The following is an 18,123-nucleotide window of genomic DNA, read 5'->3' on the forward strand; positions in this document are numbered from 1 at the left end:
TGGGGACAAGCTATAAGGTGATCAGGGTTAACACGGAAGATTAGTTGTAACCTGATTCAGCTTTCCCAGTCGAGCAGACGGTGCAGCCTTGTGATGCCATGCTGGCAGATGGAGATTGTGCAGGGTCGTTCAGCAGCTGTGGGGCTGCCCACTTTTCATTCTAGTAGTTACTGACTTGTGCACGCTCAGTGTCCTCTAGGAAACAGAGACAGCTTCAGGATGAACCCTCTGCGTTGGGTGAGGGCTGTGTCCCTGGGTGTGCTGCATTCCTTCTTTCTCAGACAGCAGTGAATGAAATTTGGCTTCACGTTGAGCATCTGCACCTATAACAGCAGTGAGCCTCTAAAATATTACTCAGGTGCTATTCTGTTTCTTCTTGACTAAGGCACCACTTTGTGGTGCAGATCAGTGGCCTGGCAGCTCTAAAGCAAGGTTGAGTGTGATCTGTGGATGTAAGGTTTCACAATTGTGAGGTATTTTGTAGATAATCATGAAGACCTCAGAGTTTTGAATGTAACCTTGACTGTACTGGAATCCTACTGTTTTACATGTTGAATTTTCTAGGATTTATCTGTATTTACTCATGGTTGGTTTGTGTTTGATTATTTGGTAAGTGATTGAAATCTGTTCTTTGTATGTATGTATTCTTGAGCAAGTTGATAATTTGGGAGAGTCACTGAACTGGTGTGTAACTATGAGGTGATGGTTGCATCATGCCATGCCTCAGCAATGTGCCAAATGGATTAGGATACTGGGGAGAGGATAAGAAACAAAAATATTACTAAATCAATTTGTGGAAATCTGTACTCAAGAGGTTTCTTATATATGCCTAACAATGTACCTGACTTCTCGTAACTTTCGCTGCTTTTGAAGGAAATGACATGAATTAATTGAGCTGCCTTCATTTAATCTAAGATGAAGGGTTTTGTCTACTTACTGGTAGAACTGATTATATTTCTTTTCATTCCCTAGTGATAGCTGGTACCATGGGAATGTTCTGAAGTGTTTTTAATATTGGTTTTGTGGGGATGCATGGAAGAGAATAGTGGAATTTCTTGGGGATCAAGATCCATTGTTCTATATGGGATTACCAGTGGTAGGATAAAGGCTTTTTTCGTAGAACAGAAACAGATGAACTGGTCTTATAGGACACTTCCCAGAGTGAATTAATGCAATGCTTGGGTTCATGCTGTCAGCAGTTGCATTTTGGTTAATTTTGTGTCTAACGTGGGAATGTATAATTGAGAAAACAACTCTGATTTTTCAGTAGGAAGCAGCATCTTCTGGTTTGTTTGTATTCCTTTTGTTTCCACTCTGGTTGTCTTTGTTTCTTTGCCTTTATGAGGAGGAGGAATAAAAATCAATAGCGGAACTCTACACTGCAAAAAGAGAGAAGAAAAAAAAAACAACAAAAAGTTGTCAGATTTCAGAGGGAAAGCCCTGGTAAAAGATACACCAGAAGGAACACCCAATCTATCCATATTTAGTGAGTAGTAGAATGGACAGGAAGAGTCTGACAGTGGTGCTATATTTTTATTTTTTAAATCATGGGTGCTCTACCGATATGATTTGGCTGTATATAGTTCTCTGAGTAATTCTTCAGCTCCAGCCTGCTTCTGACCATCTCCTTTTTTTTCCTCTTGGACTAAATGAATACTAAACCAATATGCTGCACCAACATAATTACCCTCACAGCAGAAGGAGATTCCACTTGATTATTTTCTCTTTCTATGACTTACTGAACAAATATGTGAAGGCAACAGAACATGGGTGTTAGTGGGAAGTCAGAGCTACTAATGTGACAAACAGACTGAATGTTTGACTGCAGTGGATCTAATGTATGGTATTGATTCTCCTGAGGCCAAGCCACTACAGCTGTGTTCACCTATTGAAATAAGCTTTATGTCCTACTTTGCAAGAGAAGCTGAGTGCTATGGGTATAAAGCATTCAACTGAAATTCAGAAGAGTCAGATTCCAACCTCTACAGAAAATTTATCTGATTGTTTTCTAGACATGTAATACATCAGCACGAGGTATTACATCACGTATGATTGTCAGATACCTCCTTTTTCTTTCCTCAATCCATCTTTTGTAATTACATAGTTAAGTTGTTGTCTCCTATATTGTCTGAACAATACCTTGTATGACACAAACTTAATGCCAGTCTCTAAGCACTACTTTAACATAAACAAGCCATTGTGAGAAATAATTATAAAAATAAGCAAGAAGAGGAAAAATATGAATAAAAGGGAAGCACAGTAGTAAGACAGCTAGTATTATTTACCTTCACCAAAAACTTGTTGGGAAAGTAAGTCTTCTGTATTTTACATTTATAAATTTCTCGTTCATATCTGGAATCCTAAAAGGTATCCTCATTTAATGCCTAAGGTTTCACGTTTACAGAAGGCTAGAGCTGGTTTTTTTTGTCTTGTTTTGTTTCTGGTTGTTTTTTTTTCTTTTCCTTTTCATTTAGTTGTGTAAGTAGACATTTGGTGCTTAACAGTCCAATGATATAGCTCTATCTTTTTTATTTTTAAGGAAATGAGTGCTTTAGTCGTGTGATGATGAGACTGATGCACAATGCCTGATCAGGACAAAAAGCTGAAGAGCACAGAAAAAGCAACAGACGAAAAACCTCATGGGATTTCTATGAGGTATAGTATCTGATGTCTTACTTTGTTTGAACTTCAGCAGAACCCGTGTGGAATTTGTACTGGCTGCCAAAGCAGAATGCTTTAATTTGAAATGCAGTATAAACATGACAACTGTTACTCTGGTCACAAAGTTTATTTACACCTCTGTTGACTTAAGGCATTCTGGAGAGGTTCTAAATTCTTTTCCATGCAAAATGAGGACAGTAGACAATTTTATTTTCTGTCAGTAGCACTGTTTATTGATTTTCTTTACTCTTAAGAAGTACTTTTATGTAACTATTAATATATATACTATGCTGTTGTGTTTTATTGTAGAGACTACTCTGACCTTAAAAGACTTCAGTCTCTCTTAAATGCTTCATCAAGCAAACAACAGGTATAATATATATATATTTATATAATAATAAATTATATAAAATAATTATATAATTATATAAATAATATTTATATAGTAATAGCTATTATTAAACATGCTGTATAACTGTATAATCACAAATACAGTTGACTAAGGTTTGTAGCACATGCTTGTGATATTGTTGTGTTCCATTATGATTAATTGTGTTAATAAAATCTTGTGTAGTGTATGTGGTGTCCTTTTTTTTCCTTCCCCCTTGGCAATAATATAGCATCTCTGTGAGATAAATCCTACTCAGAAAAGTTGGAAGAATGAAGCTGAGCCAATTCCTATCCTACTCTGCCATAATCTTTATTTAAACAGGAAAAAAATTTATTTATTATAATCTTGAACAGGTTGTATTCAGGTATTAACAGACATAGTCAAGTAGCCTTGTGAATTTATTTTCTTCAAAGCCCTTCCAACATTTCTATAGAAGGTGGGATTAGAGATTTATTAGTTACAATATGTAATAAACTAACATGTAATAAAGTAAGAGTAATAAGGTACAGAAAATTAAAAATCAGCATTTTAATCATAAGCAGTTCGCCTTCAGAGAATAATAATTCAGCTGAAACTCTTCTGGGCATAAATATTATAAGTGCTTGAAACTTTTAGGATATTGTAAAATCTTCACCTCAAATCATTTGATGGAGCTTGTGCTTACCATTTGAAGCAATGAAAACCAACATGTGAAGATGGGTGTGAGTCCTGGGAATATCAAAGCAATTTATTTCTTTCTATTCTGTAACAAGAATATCCCAAAGTAAGGGAACTGTCCATGGAATACAGGAGTTATTCATTTCCTTTCCTGGGTAGAGGCATGGATTGCTTCTGAGCCTAAAGCTGAAACTTCAATTTCTACAACCTAAAAGAAATATGGAAGCTGTACACATAGATAATGTGTGTGTTGGAGATTCTCTTGTTACAAATTTAAAAAGGCTGCTTTCTTTGCATTTCATATATCTCCATGTGTTTGTTTTCCAACCTTGCTTTGCATTGGTTTTCTACCATTTCAGTATCATAGGATGTATGTGTTTGTATTTTACAATGGCAGTTATAGATCAAAGATTTAACAGCATCTATAGTTCAAATGAAAAACTGAGAAAAGGTGATTTTGCTTGTTATCATTTTTGTAATAAAACTGTTTTGCCTCATCAGTGCCTCTTTCCTCCTTAGCTTTCAGCTACACATTTTGAAAATGGTCAAATCAGCACAACAAGATCTCTGCAAAATGTCAGAAGTGATGGACAAAAACTCCATCGTCAATGGCAAGAGTCAACTGAAGCTGTTGAGCTTGAGAACTTTAGGTAAAAGAAAGAGCCAGTATGATGACACTGTGTCATATTTCTGAACATCTTTTTGTGTCTTAGTCTTGTTGAGTTGTGGAAATCATTTATATTTTGTGTCTCTTACTTGTAGTTTCATGTCATCACCCGGGTGATTTCTGTGTGATTCTGTGTGTGATTCTGTGTGTGTGTCAACCTGCTGAGATGTTAATGATGCAATTCTATTTTTTCTAAACCGTAATGTGAATATTTTTGCTTTGTAAGTTTGACATGTGCTTCTATTCAATAGAGGGAACTGTTGAAAGTTAATATATTCAATTTAAATAAAGTAATGGCTTGTTTGGAAAGCTTTTATTATACCGTTATGATAGATTCACATTATGCAAGTCAGACTGTTCTTCAAAATTATTACTGTCTGAAAACCTGAAATTATGTTATTCTATTGCAAGTGCTTGTATGACACTTCTTCATTTTTCTTATTGGCGTTAAGTTTTGACTTGTTAAAACATAACTACCAGCTCAGCATTTTCCTTTTTTTTTTTTCTTTTTCTTTTCTGCCATTAGTGTGACCTACAAGAATGAGAGAAATTTTAGCAAACATCCCAAACACAAGCTGTTTCAAGACATTTTTACTGCTTTAGTTAAGAACAGGTTTAACTGCAGGTCAGTATATTAAACACATTCATTTCCAATGAGGAGAGATCACTCTTTCTTGCCTTATTCAATGAATGAACATGCATGGATAAGGCCTGGTATATATGTTTCATAAACAGATGTCTGTGTGGAAACTTGTAGCTTCATGTTTTTACATAATCTGAGTTATAATTTTAAAATGATGATTTTGGTATTAGCTTTGAAGTCAAAATGCTTGAGTGGCTGGAAGTGAAGAAGGAAGGATGGAGTATTTTGTTGAAATTTGAACGACCAAAGTTCTAAGAACTGCTTGATAGTTTGTAATCTATAGTTTGTTTTTCTAAATAATTTCATTTTATTTTGATTTTTTTTCATTTGCATTTTATAGAAAAAGCTCTTTCTTAGGCTGCTCTCATTTGGATGAGCAGGAAAATTTTGCATGATCTTCAAAAACGGAGGGGTAAAGAACGTTTGCTAAAAAGTACCTCAGAATTTCAGGATTTGTATTAATATTTACCACTGCTATATGCTGTATTTTCCCTTTTTGAATATCAGATACTTTTTATGAAGAATTCTCAGTGCAAAAATTTGAAGGAGGAATCCTAAAGCATTTAAATCTGCTGATATGTAACAAATAGATTTTACAGATGTACTTGAAAAATACCACAAAATTTGCATAGTTTGCTTGGACCCCTTGGCAGAATTAACCATCTTATCTTTGATAATTTAAGTATGATTACAAAGGTGATTTAGTTGCCCTTTGTAAGTATTTTATTGTGGATGCGATGGTTTCTGGTGTTTGGAACTACTGCCACTGCAGTGGGTCAGAATTGTAGAATGGTCTGCATTACACACTTTTGCAGGTGTAACTATGTTGATTGGGATGCCAAAAAAAATCCAGCACGCTTACTTACCAGCATCACTGTGTTGGCAGAAGATAGAGATGGTTCTGTTGGCAAGAAAGCTGTGAAAGCTTAGCTTAAGTTGTTTGGATATGAAGTTTAACAAAGCAAGCAGAAAAAAATCCTGCTGGCATATGCTGAGTATTACACTGAGTTCTCTAGTAACAGGGAATGTTAATGTAGCTATAGTAGAAGAGGCCTGCAAATGTCAACCAGGCTCAGAGAATTACTGTTTCTGCACAGAAATATGACAAATTATTTGCCATTTAAGATATTCACTGTCAAGAGTCAAAATGTTTTGAAAGAATAACTTTGAAGAACCACCAGTTAAAGTGAGCTGAAAATAGTTTTCCAATCTGACATACTAACTTTTGCCTACCAGTATATTGTTGCTGCCCATGAAAATTATGCACTTTTCTTAAATGGCTGTGTATGGAAGCATACTATTATTTTAGGCAGAATGTTGGCATAGAAGGAGTGAGATTTTGCTAGTATCTGTTTGCAAAACATTTTATTTTTATCAAAATATTTTTAGGCATTGGCATCTTTCCCAACTGCAAGTGATAAATTAAGAACTGCCATATCACGTAGACTTCTGTTCCTTGGAATCTTGCCCAGATACAGATTCTGTCCTCTCAGTTAAAAACAACAAAAAAATCCCTGAAGATATCTGAATTTAGGTTTATTTTAGATGGGAAAATGGTGATATATACCTTCAACAGACAATGGAAATAGTTATTCTGTTACTGGTATTTATACAGGACTGCTGTCCCTAGATGCTTTGTGCTTTCTTCCAAGTCTTGGTCTTGAACTGTATACCGAAACAAAAAAAGAGGAAATTCTATTAGGAAGTATAATCCTGTATCGAGAATATTTAAATGTATCACTTTGTCACTATGTTGGAGGATTGCTCAGAATGGGATAGAATTCTATGGTGCTGTATATTCTTAAGTTGTTACAGGTCAATAATCTTATAGTCATTTGCTTCCTGTATCAAAATCTTTTGTATAACACTGATGTGTTTGTACTTGTTTATTGTATTTGCTTTATGCTTAGGACATTTGTTTTACAGGGAATGGGTTAATCAAGCTCCATCCATCCATTTTCTTAGAGTATTAATCTGCCTGAGATTATTAGTAAGAGATCCACACTATCAGGTCTGTATGTCAAAGTATTTTTTTCTTGCATAAAAGGATTCATTTACGCATCATACTTACGGTTCTGTTGTTAAATGTACATATAAATGTGTACATTCTTGTGAATGCATACTTATTGCATATATGTGTGTATATACCTGTATTTCTATGTCTGAAGATCCAAGTGTGTTGCAAACAGGTTGCACATCTGAACTCTTGCTGCTATTGGATAACTTGCTCAATTTCTGATATATATTTTGTAGCTTCTCATGTTGCTAACCCTAATAAATAAGCTTCAAATTTCCATAACAGATAGACTATTGCTCAGAGCCCTAGACTGCATATTTACTTTACCTCTCTGTATAGATATGTAAGACTTTCATAATGTAGCAAGTGAAGAAAACTGAAAGCTGCCTATTTTTTCTAGCAGCCCAGTTCTCTGGGTTACAGACAGCTTTAAAATGTGTTTCTGACGATTATAGCCCTTATTCATATGACTAAACCCCTGACATCTGTTAGGATATTTGTTTTCATGTATTTCTTTTTAACGTGTACCAAAGATTATACTTACTGTTCTGATGCTAGAGCCTTTCAAATTTCATTTCTATAATTTATTTATTTACTTATTGTAAGTAATTCTAAACTCTGAAATTGCTAAGCATATCCAAAATCCATTGTCTTTTGTTGCTAGAATTACCATTTCTCAGCACTCATGACAATCAGGGTACTTATGTTCAAGTGTCTCTTACTGCAGTGTTTTCTGTATTTTGATCCTTTTTTGTTCTTTTTTTTTTTGTTTGTTTCCTTTAAGGAAATCCTCTACAGCCTGGGTGGGATTGAAAATCTAGCTCAGGTAAAATTCCTCATGGAAATGTTGTCTACAAAGCTGTATGCTGCTTTATTATGAGTGGAATGAAATACAACTGCAAAAAAGTAGTGTACATATGCTCTTGTTTTTTGGAAAGAAGTAAGTTGTATTCCTCTGTCTGTATATAACCAGTTGGTGTGCTTTTTCACTAGTTCATAAAGGATCTGTCCTTATAACTTAGCAGTATTTAACCCAAGACTTTTCAGCAGAAGGCTTAACAAAGGCCTCTTGAACTAAGAATTACAGAAGTCAGCACAATTGATTCATTCAAAAGAAACCGTAGACTTTTGTAGGAAGAGGTTTATAAGCCCCCTGAAATTAAGCAAATGACTTCTCAAAGGTAAAAGCATAGCAATAAAATGGTTGAACAGATTGAAATTTGTGAATATTATCGCTAATCAACTGCTGCGTTATTACTGCCTTATGTTAACATTGCTTTAGTTCTGAATTTTAATACTTGTTCTTCAGTGAGTAGGAGCTGCCCATGTATCAGTGAAATATGCTTGAAACTGGGACTGATTGTTGAGAGTTTGCATTCATGAAAAATCAGAATTTGTACATTTTGTTTAAACAAATGTATCTTTCTGGAATGCAACTATCTTTCATTCTTACTTACTGTGCCACGTGTTTATTTCAAATAAGTAGTGGTGTGCTACAGCTCCTAGTTCAGACAGTCACCTGTCTGAAATGTTCTTAATGTTATGGGAGTTAAAGATTGTTTCTAATATAGTTTTCATTCAGGTAGTTTGATGATTTTTGGTGATATGGTTTCACGTAACTGTTTTCACTTTCAAGTGCTTTGAGGTATATTGGTAGAAAGCACTGATTAAATTATTGTTACTGATGATATTTTACATAGTATACTGCTACTGTAATTCTAGCCTCTCTGTACTGAATGCTTGAAACCAATTTAGGTTACCAATACAGTTTTTTGGAGACTGCAAAATGCCACCTCATTAAGGATTTGTCCAATATTGAAGGATTGTAAATACTAAAAAAAAAAACCAGTATGTAAAGACCAACTTGTAAGTGATGCTGGGAATCTCATCATGATTTTGTGTGCTAACAGAAATTACACCCTTGTGATAACTTTCATTTCTCGGATGATTGTTTCACTCAGTAGCTATTAGAGAAATATAAAAAGGCAGACCATCGTTTCCCACCTGTTGGATTTGTTCAACCAGCCCCACAGCTCCTGCTGGTCACCATTGTATATGTTGTGTAGAGTCTGAACCTGTGGACTAGCTTTTCCAAACAGCAGCCAAAAAAATGCTTATGAAAAGCATGAGAATGGGAACATCAAGTGATAATTCAGTTCTACAGAAAACTCTTTTCAAGCTCACAGCTTGTAAAAAAGGAATTTTGGCCCTAGGAGTAATGTTTTTGTATTTGTTGCTATTTAACGGATTTTCCACTGGTGGAAATTTTTCATTTGATTTAGAATTCTTCTATATTCTATACTTGTATACTTCTATATTCGATGCTATTCTATACTTCTAATACCTCTTCTGTACTGTGGCAAGTTTTACAGCTAAATGTGAGTCACATTGCGAACGTACGTTTTTATGAAACAGATGCGCCATCTACCGGCTGTTATCACGCCTAACGCCCTGGATCTATGAATTAATTAATTGATTAATTTGTTTCCTTTCTTGTAGCATATGGAAACAGTAGCAAATGGCTATCTAGATTGTGGAGAAGAGAAACATAATGTAGACAAGTTGGTCAACATGACATGTAAGTGATTTTGCTAACATAAATAGTTAATAAAGCTTTATTAAGATAATAGTTAATAAAAGCATAATAAAGTGCTCTAATGGTATTTTTCTATGAGGTGAAAAAATGTTGAAAATACTTGAAATGCTTGAAATGCCTGTAATTAATATATTAGTAATATGTTACTAGATTCATCGTAGGCATCATCATGAATGTATGAAGAGAACTGAAATTTTTGTGTAACAGCATGTCTTGTTTTGATGCATGTGTAATATGTCTTAAGAAATTAATTGCTGTAAGAAATAAAATAACAGAGTAAAATGAGCTAGTCATGGTTCAAATAGCTTACTCTTCTTTTGTTATGAAATTAATAAAATGAAAAATACTAAGTGGTAAAACTCCAGACTCCCTTTGTTCCATAGACATTCTTCAAAAGATTGCTGCTGTTAAAAATCAAAGAGAATGGGTTATAGCAAGTGGAGCACATAAAGTAAGTGCTTTATAAAATTATTTATCAAAACCAATTAGCTACTTAACTAAATGACTTATCCACTTCAGACTTAGTTAACACTGAACTCCTAATAATGCTAAATTGGTATAGCAAGATAATCTAAATTCTGTTTTCTTGGTATGAGTTAGCATAATATATATATTTTTCTTGTATATGACATAATTGATCTAATGCATGGTTATTAGTTGTTCGAGGTAGTTGAATCCTAAATGTTTCAAATAAACCAATTCCAGTAATTGAGTTTACACTGTCCTGAGCTACATACTATTATGACATAACTTGTTTTTAAATTTCTTCTACGATTATTTGCTTAGACAATACTGTGTGTTGGCAAGGTATTGGCCAACCTTGCTAGAGATTACAGCTAACGTAAGGGTCAACACTTAATGTATTTTATTGCTGATTTCTAGCCAAACTCAGTGATGTTAGGAATAAAAATCAGTGTAACTAGTGATTTGTGATTCTATTATGTTGCAGTTGGAGATTATGAATAGGTAATATTTTTAGAAGATCTAGACAAATATGATTTTTTTAATTTGATATACATAATTAACAAAATGTGTATGAGGTCTTAAATTATGTACTGCATAAATTAAACACAGGCTTAAAAATAGCTTTTTACATCGGAAGGTCTTAATCTAGAGTTTTGAAGTGTTTTGCACAGGAACAGTTATTACAAAGTTACATTAAATTGGACAGACACTTGAACAGTCATGAGAGATACATCCTTAAATATGAAACATCTTTGTTTGGCCTAAGTCTCTTTGTATTTATATGTACCCGGAGCATATTTTAAAAGTCCCTGAAACTTTCATTGTATTCTTTAAGACACTTGTATCTTAATTTTCAAAATTTATGACTTTTCAGTACATCATTATTATTTTGTTTGAGTCATAAAAGAAAAATGTGAAATTTATATTCATTTATCTTGTTCCATATTTCATTTTTTAGACCTTAGTAAATTTGTTATCTGCCAGAGACAGCAATGTGCTTCTGGGTGCTCTCCTTGCCCTGATTAGCTTAGCAGAAAGGTAGGCTCAACTTCACATGCTGTTCACAATAAGCATTTTATTGTTTTGTCTTGATGTAATATTAAAATTGCTGCTTGTGTGGAAGACTTCTTTAAAAAAAAAAAAAGAGAAATCTTGTTCTGTAGAAGTCTAGGAAGTATGTTTCATATTACGTTAAATTAGTAAGAAAGAGAAATTAAAAAGACTTTACTAGCTTCTAAGTAGAAACCTCAGTCCTTGCATTAATTTACACTTCTCACTTGTGCGGAGAAGTTTGCAAGACTGGAGTCATAGGAATCCCTCTGTTGTCCCTGTGCAAGATTCTGTAATTCTTACTGATTTACACCTGTATAAAAATATTGTATATTAAACTCAGTAGAACAGAACTCCGCAATAAACAAAACTAATACTCTTCAGTGTAGTAAATTATCATATAATTGTTTGAGTTGGATGGGACCCATAAAGTTCACGTAGTCCACTCCCCCTGCAATGAAGAGGGACATCTTCAGCTACATCATGGTGCTCAGAACCTGTGCATAAGGAATACATACATCTATGTACATGTATCTTCTCTTTTCTAGTGACCGTTTTAAATAAAAATGTGTGTTTTTTCTCTTTTTCTCCTGTTGTGAGCAGGAATAGCAGAAAGAAAAGGAGAAGATACAGCATCTTTCATTTGTACTAACTTAATTCTTAATGTATTTCAGACTTATATAACAATTTTGTGATCTAAATGAAAAAAAAAAAAAGAGGGAAATTGTAAAACTGAAAAGAGTAATACAATTCCTTGAGATCAGTAAAAAGTTAACGACTAACTTTTCTGTTCCCCCCCCCCCCAGTGTATTTCATTCTATTTCTATTCAATTTATTTCTATTCAATTTATCTATTTCTATTTCAATTTATGGATTTTTAAACTATATATACATTTTAATAGTTGAAATAATATTTCAGTCTTGATGTACCCCATTTGCTTGATTTCTAGCATGAAACAAATTAAATACATTTGCACCTTTACTTTTATGCATTCAGATGTTCACTTTTATGGTTTTTTTTTCTAAGAGAGTTGGAAACCATTGCAGTGACAGACTTGACATAACATATCTGTGCCTCTAAGTATTTGTGATAGTATTAGATAAGATTGGAGGAAGAGATACTGGTCAAAAAAGTGTATAAGGAATGAGAATAAAGAGCAGTATGTTTTTGGTATACGTTAATTTGATATAAATGCCAGGAATAATCAATTTCCAGTCCAGAATGTAGGGAGAAGATAAGTGAGCTCACTATTGTTGAGAATTTGCTGGTGATATTGCGCGAATACGATTTGCTTTCTAAAAGGTGAGAGTTCACTTGTGGATTAATCATGTTGAAGTATTTTTGACTTTTTCTTATTTAGAGATATATTTGTTTACAGGAATTAGATAATGTGCCATTTTAATATTCTCAGGGTGAAGTTCTGAAACCTATGTATTTTCTGTCAGCTACAGTACATGTTAAAATAGTTGATATAGCGATGTATTTTCTATTAATTCTGTTATAGACTCACTTTCTGATGATGTTCTACAGTGCAAATAAATTGTAATGTTACTATAAGGTGATAGAAAAATGTTTGTTTTTTTTTTTTAATATATCTTCTCTTAACTGCTGAAACCTGAATGGTTAGATGGAAAGTATTGAACTCGTATACGTATACTCGTAAACGTGAACTCGAATACATGGAGCTGCTGTAGTTTATGTCAGAGGCTGTGTGAGAACCCACATCACTCTAATAAAAAGATTGTTATGATCCTTAAACACGCTTTAAGCTCAACTGAGCTTGTTAGCTTAGCGTGACATATCTGTAGTAAGAAATAGAACGACTTTCAAAGCTGACATTTCACATATGTTATCCACATTTAAAATCAGAATTTTTTTAAAAAATTGTGTTTAATTACTTCACCTATGTAAATTATTTTGCATATGATTAGAAATAATGAAAATGCCAAAATCTTTTTACTTCATTTCTGCACTTGAAATTACATAGATTATATGTAAACCAAAGGGTTTTAAGAAAAATTGGAATTTGAATGTTGGCAGGATATTGATGAATTTCATTGCTCATTACAAATAATTTTAAGTTCAGGTAGGGATTTTCATGTCTCATCAAACATGAATGCAACTTTTTGGTCTCAAGTGGAGATGGAAATCCCTAACCATAGTTGCTCTAGAAAATCCATCTTAATTACATTGAAATGAATAGAAATGCAGTAGGATTTTGTGAACATTTTATTCAAACCATACAGGTGAAGAATCCAGATTCGGGTTATTCACTTTCCACTGATGAAGTTTACACTTGTACACATAATTTACACATGCAGTACTACTTGTTTTACTTGTAATGCCATTGACAAGAAGTTTTCTTTAAACTCTTCTTCTTCTGTTTTTCAAATGTGGTCTATTTTGTTTTTTAAACATTTGCTGAATTTTGTCCTCTTTGCTGACTATACAAATTAACAATGAATCTCTTACTGAATTTTTTAGGCTTACAGCAGAGTTGTTGCGTCTTCTCTGTGCAGAGTCACAAGTCAAAGAACAAGTTAAAATTTATGAAGGAGTTCCAGTTTTGCTCAGTTTACTCCATTCTGATCATATCAAGCTTTTGTGGAGTGTAGTCTGGATTCTTGTGCAGGTTTGTGAAGACCCTGAGACTAGCATGGAAATCCGGATTTGGGGTGGAATCAAGCAGCTACTTCATGTATTACAGGGGTAGGTTTCCTTTCCTGAGCATTTTGCCAATTACATGAGAATGTGCCATCTTTTAAGATACATTTGACCACTCTCATTTCATCTAATAGCATTGCATCTAATAGTCTTGCTCAGATGTGTCTGATGTCTATAGAAATAAAAAAGCAATTTTAAATATAATGGAAAATCTGGATTTTTTTTTAAGCTATGCAAATTTCATTGGTCTCTTACAGTGTTTTTCATGTTTTTAATTTTAATTTTTTTTAATTATTTTTTTCAGGGATAGAAATCTCGTTTCTGATCGCTCTTCAGTTGGAAGTTTATCTAGTGCAAATGCAGCAGGGAGAATTCAACATCTTCATTTGTCAGACGATTTGAGTCTTGATGAGATACAAGAAAATACTTTCTCCCTTCAAGCAGGTTGGTTTACAAGGCATAGTTCTCTCTTCTGTGTTCACTTACACCTTGTGCACAGGGTTTCAAACTGTTCCAAAATTGAAATTATAAACATTTATAGCTGCTAGTATTTGTACTCCCACCTGACACAGCAGCACCACATCAGCTCTGTTTTTTTCTGAGTGTGCAATATCAGCACATATTTTTAAACACCGCTTTTGTTTTTTTTTTTTAAGAAAGGAGCAAAGGGGTTAATATCAAGCACACAGAAGTCATATATGCTTACATATATGTTCGTAAACATCTCTTATTTCTTAATTTATTTGTTTTAAGCCTGAGATTCATTTTATTTCATCATATTGCTCCCTCTGTTGAAAATTACTGTAGTATGTCGGTAATGAATTGATTATAATGGAACAATTTCAGAGTGGTATTTGAAGAAGAGAAGTGAGGAACTGTTTGCTGACTGAAACCCTCATGTATCATCCACCCTCTGCTTCTTGAGGGATGCAGTGTTAGAAGAGCTGGGCATGAAGATGATTCTGGGAAAAAAAGGAGGAAATAGAGTGAAAGTGTTTTTTTTTTTTTTTTTTTATAATCTCTGTTTCTCCCTATCTAAATCTAACTGGTGAGTCATTAAATTAATTTTCTCCAAAAAATTGATTCTATTTTGCTTGTGATGCTGTGATAATAACCGGTAAGCAATTTCCCAGTATCTTCACCCATGAGCTTTTCTGTCCTACTTTCTCTCTCTCTTCTGTTGAGAAGGAGGAGTGAATGAGTGGTAGGATGAGCACTTGGCTCTTACCTGCTATGCCATCTGAATATCTTTATGAATCTGGCCCTAAATATTACATCTGAATTTTTGTTCTAGCTTGTTGTGCTGCAATTACTGAACTGGTGCTCAATGATACTAACGCTTCCCAAGTAGTACAGGTAGGAAGACTTTATTCAGTTAAGTAGGACATTATAGTTTAGGATTTAATTTAATTAACAAGCAGAATATATTTTAATGTGATTGGACAATATTGCTCTATATAAATTTCATGTACATTTTTCTATAATAGTATATTTTTTCATACATTTATTAACACACAAATATACACAAAGATATCAACATATGTATCAAGATGTTTAGAATAATAATAGATAACTTTTGTTATGGATTATTTTGGTTGACATCTCCTGACATGATTTTGCTGCAATTTTGCTGCAGACCAGTGAGTGTCATCAGGGAATTATCTGAGAAATATGAACTCTTAGTTCCCAGCTGTGCAGCTGAGTGTTATGTTCTTTCACAGAAAAATTTCCATTTTCCTCAGAGTCTGGTGTTTCTGAAAACACCAGACTTCCTGGCTCTCCATTCCCAGGGGGGTGCTTCTGAACAGCATTTTGAAATGTAACATTTTAATCAGTTCAGGCTTCTGAAAATTGTTCTTTAAATCTCTGGTATGTATTGCATGCGTTGCCAAAGACAAAAATATTTAGAACAGTAATTCCAGCTATAATCCATCACCTACATATTAGCTTAAAATCCAGATAGAGATATTCCTAAAGGAAATGAGAGAACAGGGAGTCTTGAATATTTTAGGTATATGTCCAAAATATTGTTCAGGCAGAATGAAATGGAAGTAAATCTAGAAAAAATTATCTATATATTTAAAGCATTAAAATTGTTATTAAACCATAAAATTCCATTAACTTTAAAGCTTCACGTGTTTTAGGCTAGTCTGGTTTCATCAAAATAAAAATCTCTCTTATTTAAAGTTGCTACACTTTGAAAACATTGCGACTCTTGTGAATCCTACTGAAGACTCACTCAAGCTATCTTGTCTGGTGTCTCTCCAGCTTATGATACTGCTTCATTGTATGTTTGTAAGCTGTTTTGTAGTGTCTGTTAAAGTGTTAGGGCAGTCTCATTCTTACATAAGTAAGAAATGAAGTAAACTTCATTTAAGTTATTTCAGGTTGTAAATCCAGTATGGACTAGGAGGCTGAGATTTTGCAAGTCGGTATCAGGTTCTGATTTATCTGAAGAAACAATGTTTTTTATTCATGGTCTCTGTGGGAAGGAATTCTATTGATTCTTTTTCTGTTTCCAGGCAAATGGAGTATATATAATAGCAAAACTGGTTTTACCAGACAAAGAAAAGAATGCTGAAAAAGCTTATCTATTACAGGTAACTTCTTTTAGTATAACTACATGTTGAAATTCCAAAACAGTCCCTGAAGTTTTTTTGGTGTTTTGTTGTTGTTTAAAAGTTTATTCTAGAATGCAGTAGACATCTTGCTTGAAGAGAAAATAGAACAAAATCAGTAATAACAAGTAGTCCAAGGAGTAAAAACTCAATTGTAATTCAGTTTATGGTACTTTATTCTGATCTACTTTGTTTCTTGCACTTTATACAGTGTGAAGGGAAATGAATATTTTTCCTTTGATAATCTCTCCCCTACTTCTTCATGCTTCTCAGCATTAGATCCTTTTCTTGTGTGCTTTGGTCTTCATTGGTGTTCAGTGAAGTCTTGATGTTGTACTAATATCTGCTTCTTTCTGGAGCACCCCACTGCAGCTGTTAAATACAGGAAAACTTCACATGAAATAGAGCGAATTTAAATGTAGAATAAATAAACAGCAAGTAAGTGTAGAATGATTCTTGTTTTTGAAAGAGATTAATTCTCAGTTAGAGGGCATTTCCTTACTTCCACTGTTTCAGATGCCAATACCTTATTTCCATTTGATTTACTTCACAGTCATCTTTCTTTAGTCAGCCATATTGTATAGCAAGTAAAGTAAATGATTCTTGATGCGGAGAATTCAAGATGCATTATATAAAAGTGTATGTATTAACTACCTGTCAGTGGATGTTTTACAAACAAACTTTCTTCAGTAGAGATAATTTAGAAACTTTTCTCCATTTTTTTTTTCTTTTGTTCCCCCTAAATAATCTTGCCTACTTTTAAAGAATAGAATGTACTTAAGAAACTGTTTTTACTCTTTTCATTATCATGCTAACAATGTAATCTACCTAGAAATTTAAGGAAAGAGGTTATTGAACTGTTGGGAATCCCTGATGTTTATCATTGTCTTTTTTATTTATGTATAGATTTGTCATTAATTTTAGCTTTTTCTACGGTAGTGCTATGCTTTCAGAGCCCTGAGATTTCTCTTCAGTATGGAAAGAAATAGACATATCTTCAGAAGGTAAACTAATAAAATGTTTTGTGAAACTCCTTTACAATAGCTTTCAGAAGGTATCATTGCAATCAGAATGTTTTTAAATGCCAGTTATTTTCAGCAAAAATAATAAGTTGCAGGCAACTTCTGTCCAGTCTGCAGACACAGATAGATTTTCCTGCTTTGTATTAGTGCCAGCCTACAAGATGTACACATTCATTGTGGGGACTTCCATTGTTATGCATGCCAGAGAACCTAGCTCTGTAGGGCCTCTTTCTTCTCCTGTGAAGCAAGGTTTAAAATATGTAAAGGACATTTAAAACTGTTAGAGATAAACCATACTTCCATCTGAAGATTATCAGATATAATCAACAGCCCTGGATAGTAACAACTGACAAAATTATATTTTTTTTGCTGCTCAACCCTCCAGTCTTTCACATGGGAAGGATTTTACATGAAGTCAGTTTACTTAAGAGTGTTAAAAAAAGACTTGGATCAATAAGTGGAAAATAATTTCATCAATTAGCCATTTTTTCAAATTAGTTGACAGTTTCACCAGGTAGATTACAAAGGCTGTGTAAAATCTTTTGGGATTAGGGAAGTACTTATACTGCTTATGACAATTACCTGGCAGCAGTGTTTTTGAATGATTTTATTCTATGTTATATATTCCTCGAATTCTAAATAAAACATGTATCTCATTTTTACTTTTTTAA

The 18,123-nt window shown here is 33.6% G+C and overlaps 1 protein-coding gene across 1 annotated transcript in view; it reads left to right on the plus strand.

Moving 5' to 3' along the window:
* Window positions 1–2,581: 2,581 nt before the first annotated feature.
* The window catches only part of NEK10 (NIMA related kinase 10), a 77,452-nt gene continuing 61,910 nt past the window's right edge, over window positions 2,582–18,123 (plus strand). The window contains exons 1-15 of the mRNA XM_042817162.1: window positions 2,582–2,655; window positions 2,971–3,031; window positions 4,229–4,359; window positions 4,903–5,001; window positions 6,946–7,030; window positions 7,821–7,862; window positions 9,536–9,614; window positions 10,016–10,083; window positions 11,056–11,135; window positions 12,364–12,450; window positions 13,633–13,857; window positions 14,117–14,256; window positions 15,107–15,168; window positions 16,335–16,412; window positions 17,370–17,434. Coding sequence (XP_042673096.1) covers window positions 2,582–2,655; window positions 2,971–3,031; window positions 4,229–4,359; window positions 4,903–5,001; window positions 6,946–7,030; window positions 7,821–7,862; window positions 9,536–9,614; window positions 10,016–10,083; window positions 11,056–11,135; window positions 12,364–12,450; window positions 13,633–13,857; window positions 14,117–14,256; window positions 15,107–15,168; window positions 16,335–16,412; window positions 17,370–17,434 — 1,376 coding nt within the window. The remainder of the gene's footprint in view (window positions 2,656–2,970; window positions 3,032–4,228; window positions 4,360–4,902; window positions 5,002–6,945; window positions 7,031–7,820; window positions 7,863–9,535; window positions 9,615–10,015; window positions 10,084–11,055; window positions 11,136–12,363; window positions 12,451–13,632; window positions 13,858–14,116; window positions 14,257–15,106; window positions 15,169–16,334; window positions 16,413–17,369; window positions 17,435–18,123) is intronic.

Source organism: Centrocercus urophasianus, unplaced genomic scaffold, assembly GCF_019232065.1.
Source record: "Centrocercus urophasianus isolate 14NV4802_14NV808 unplaced genomic scaffold, USGS_Curo_1.0 seq_16, whole genome shotgun sequence".
Classification (NCBI taxonomy): domain Eukaryota; kingdom Metazoa; phylum Chordata; class Aves; order Galliformes; family Phasianidae; genus Centrocercus; species Centrocercus urophasianus.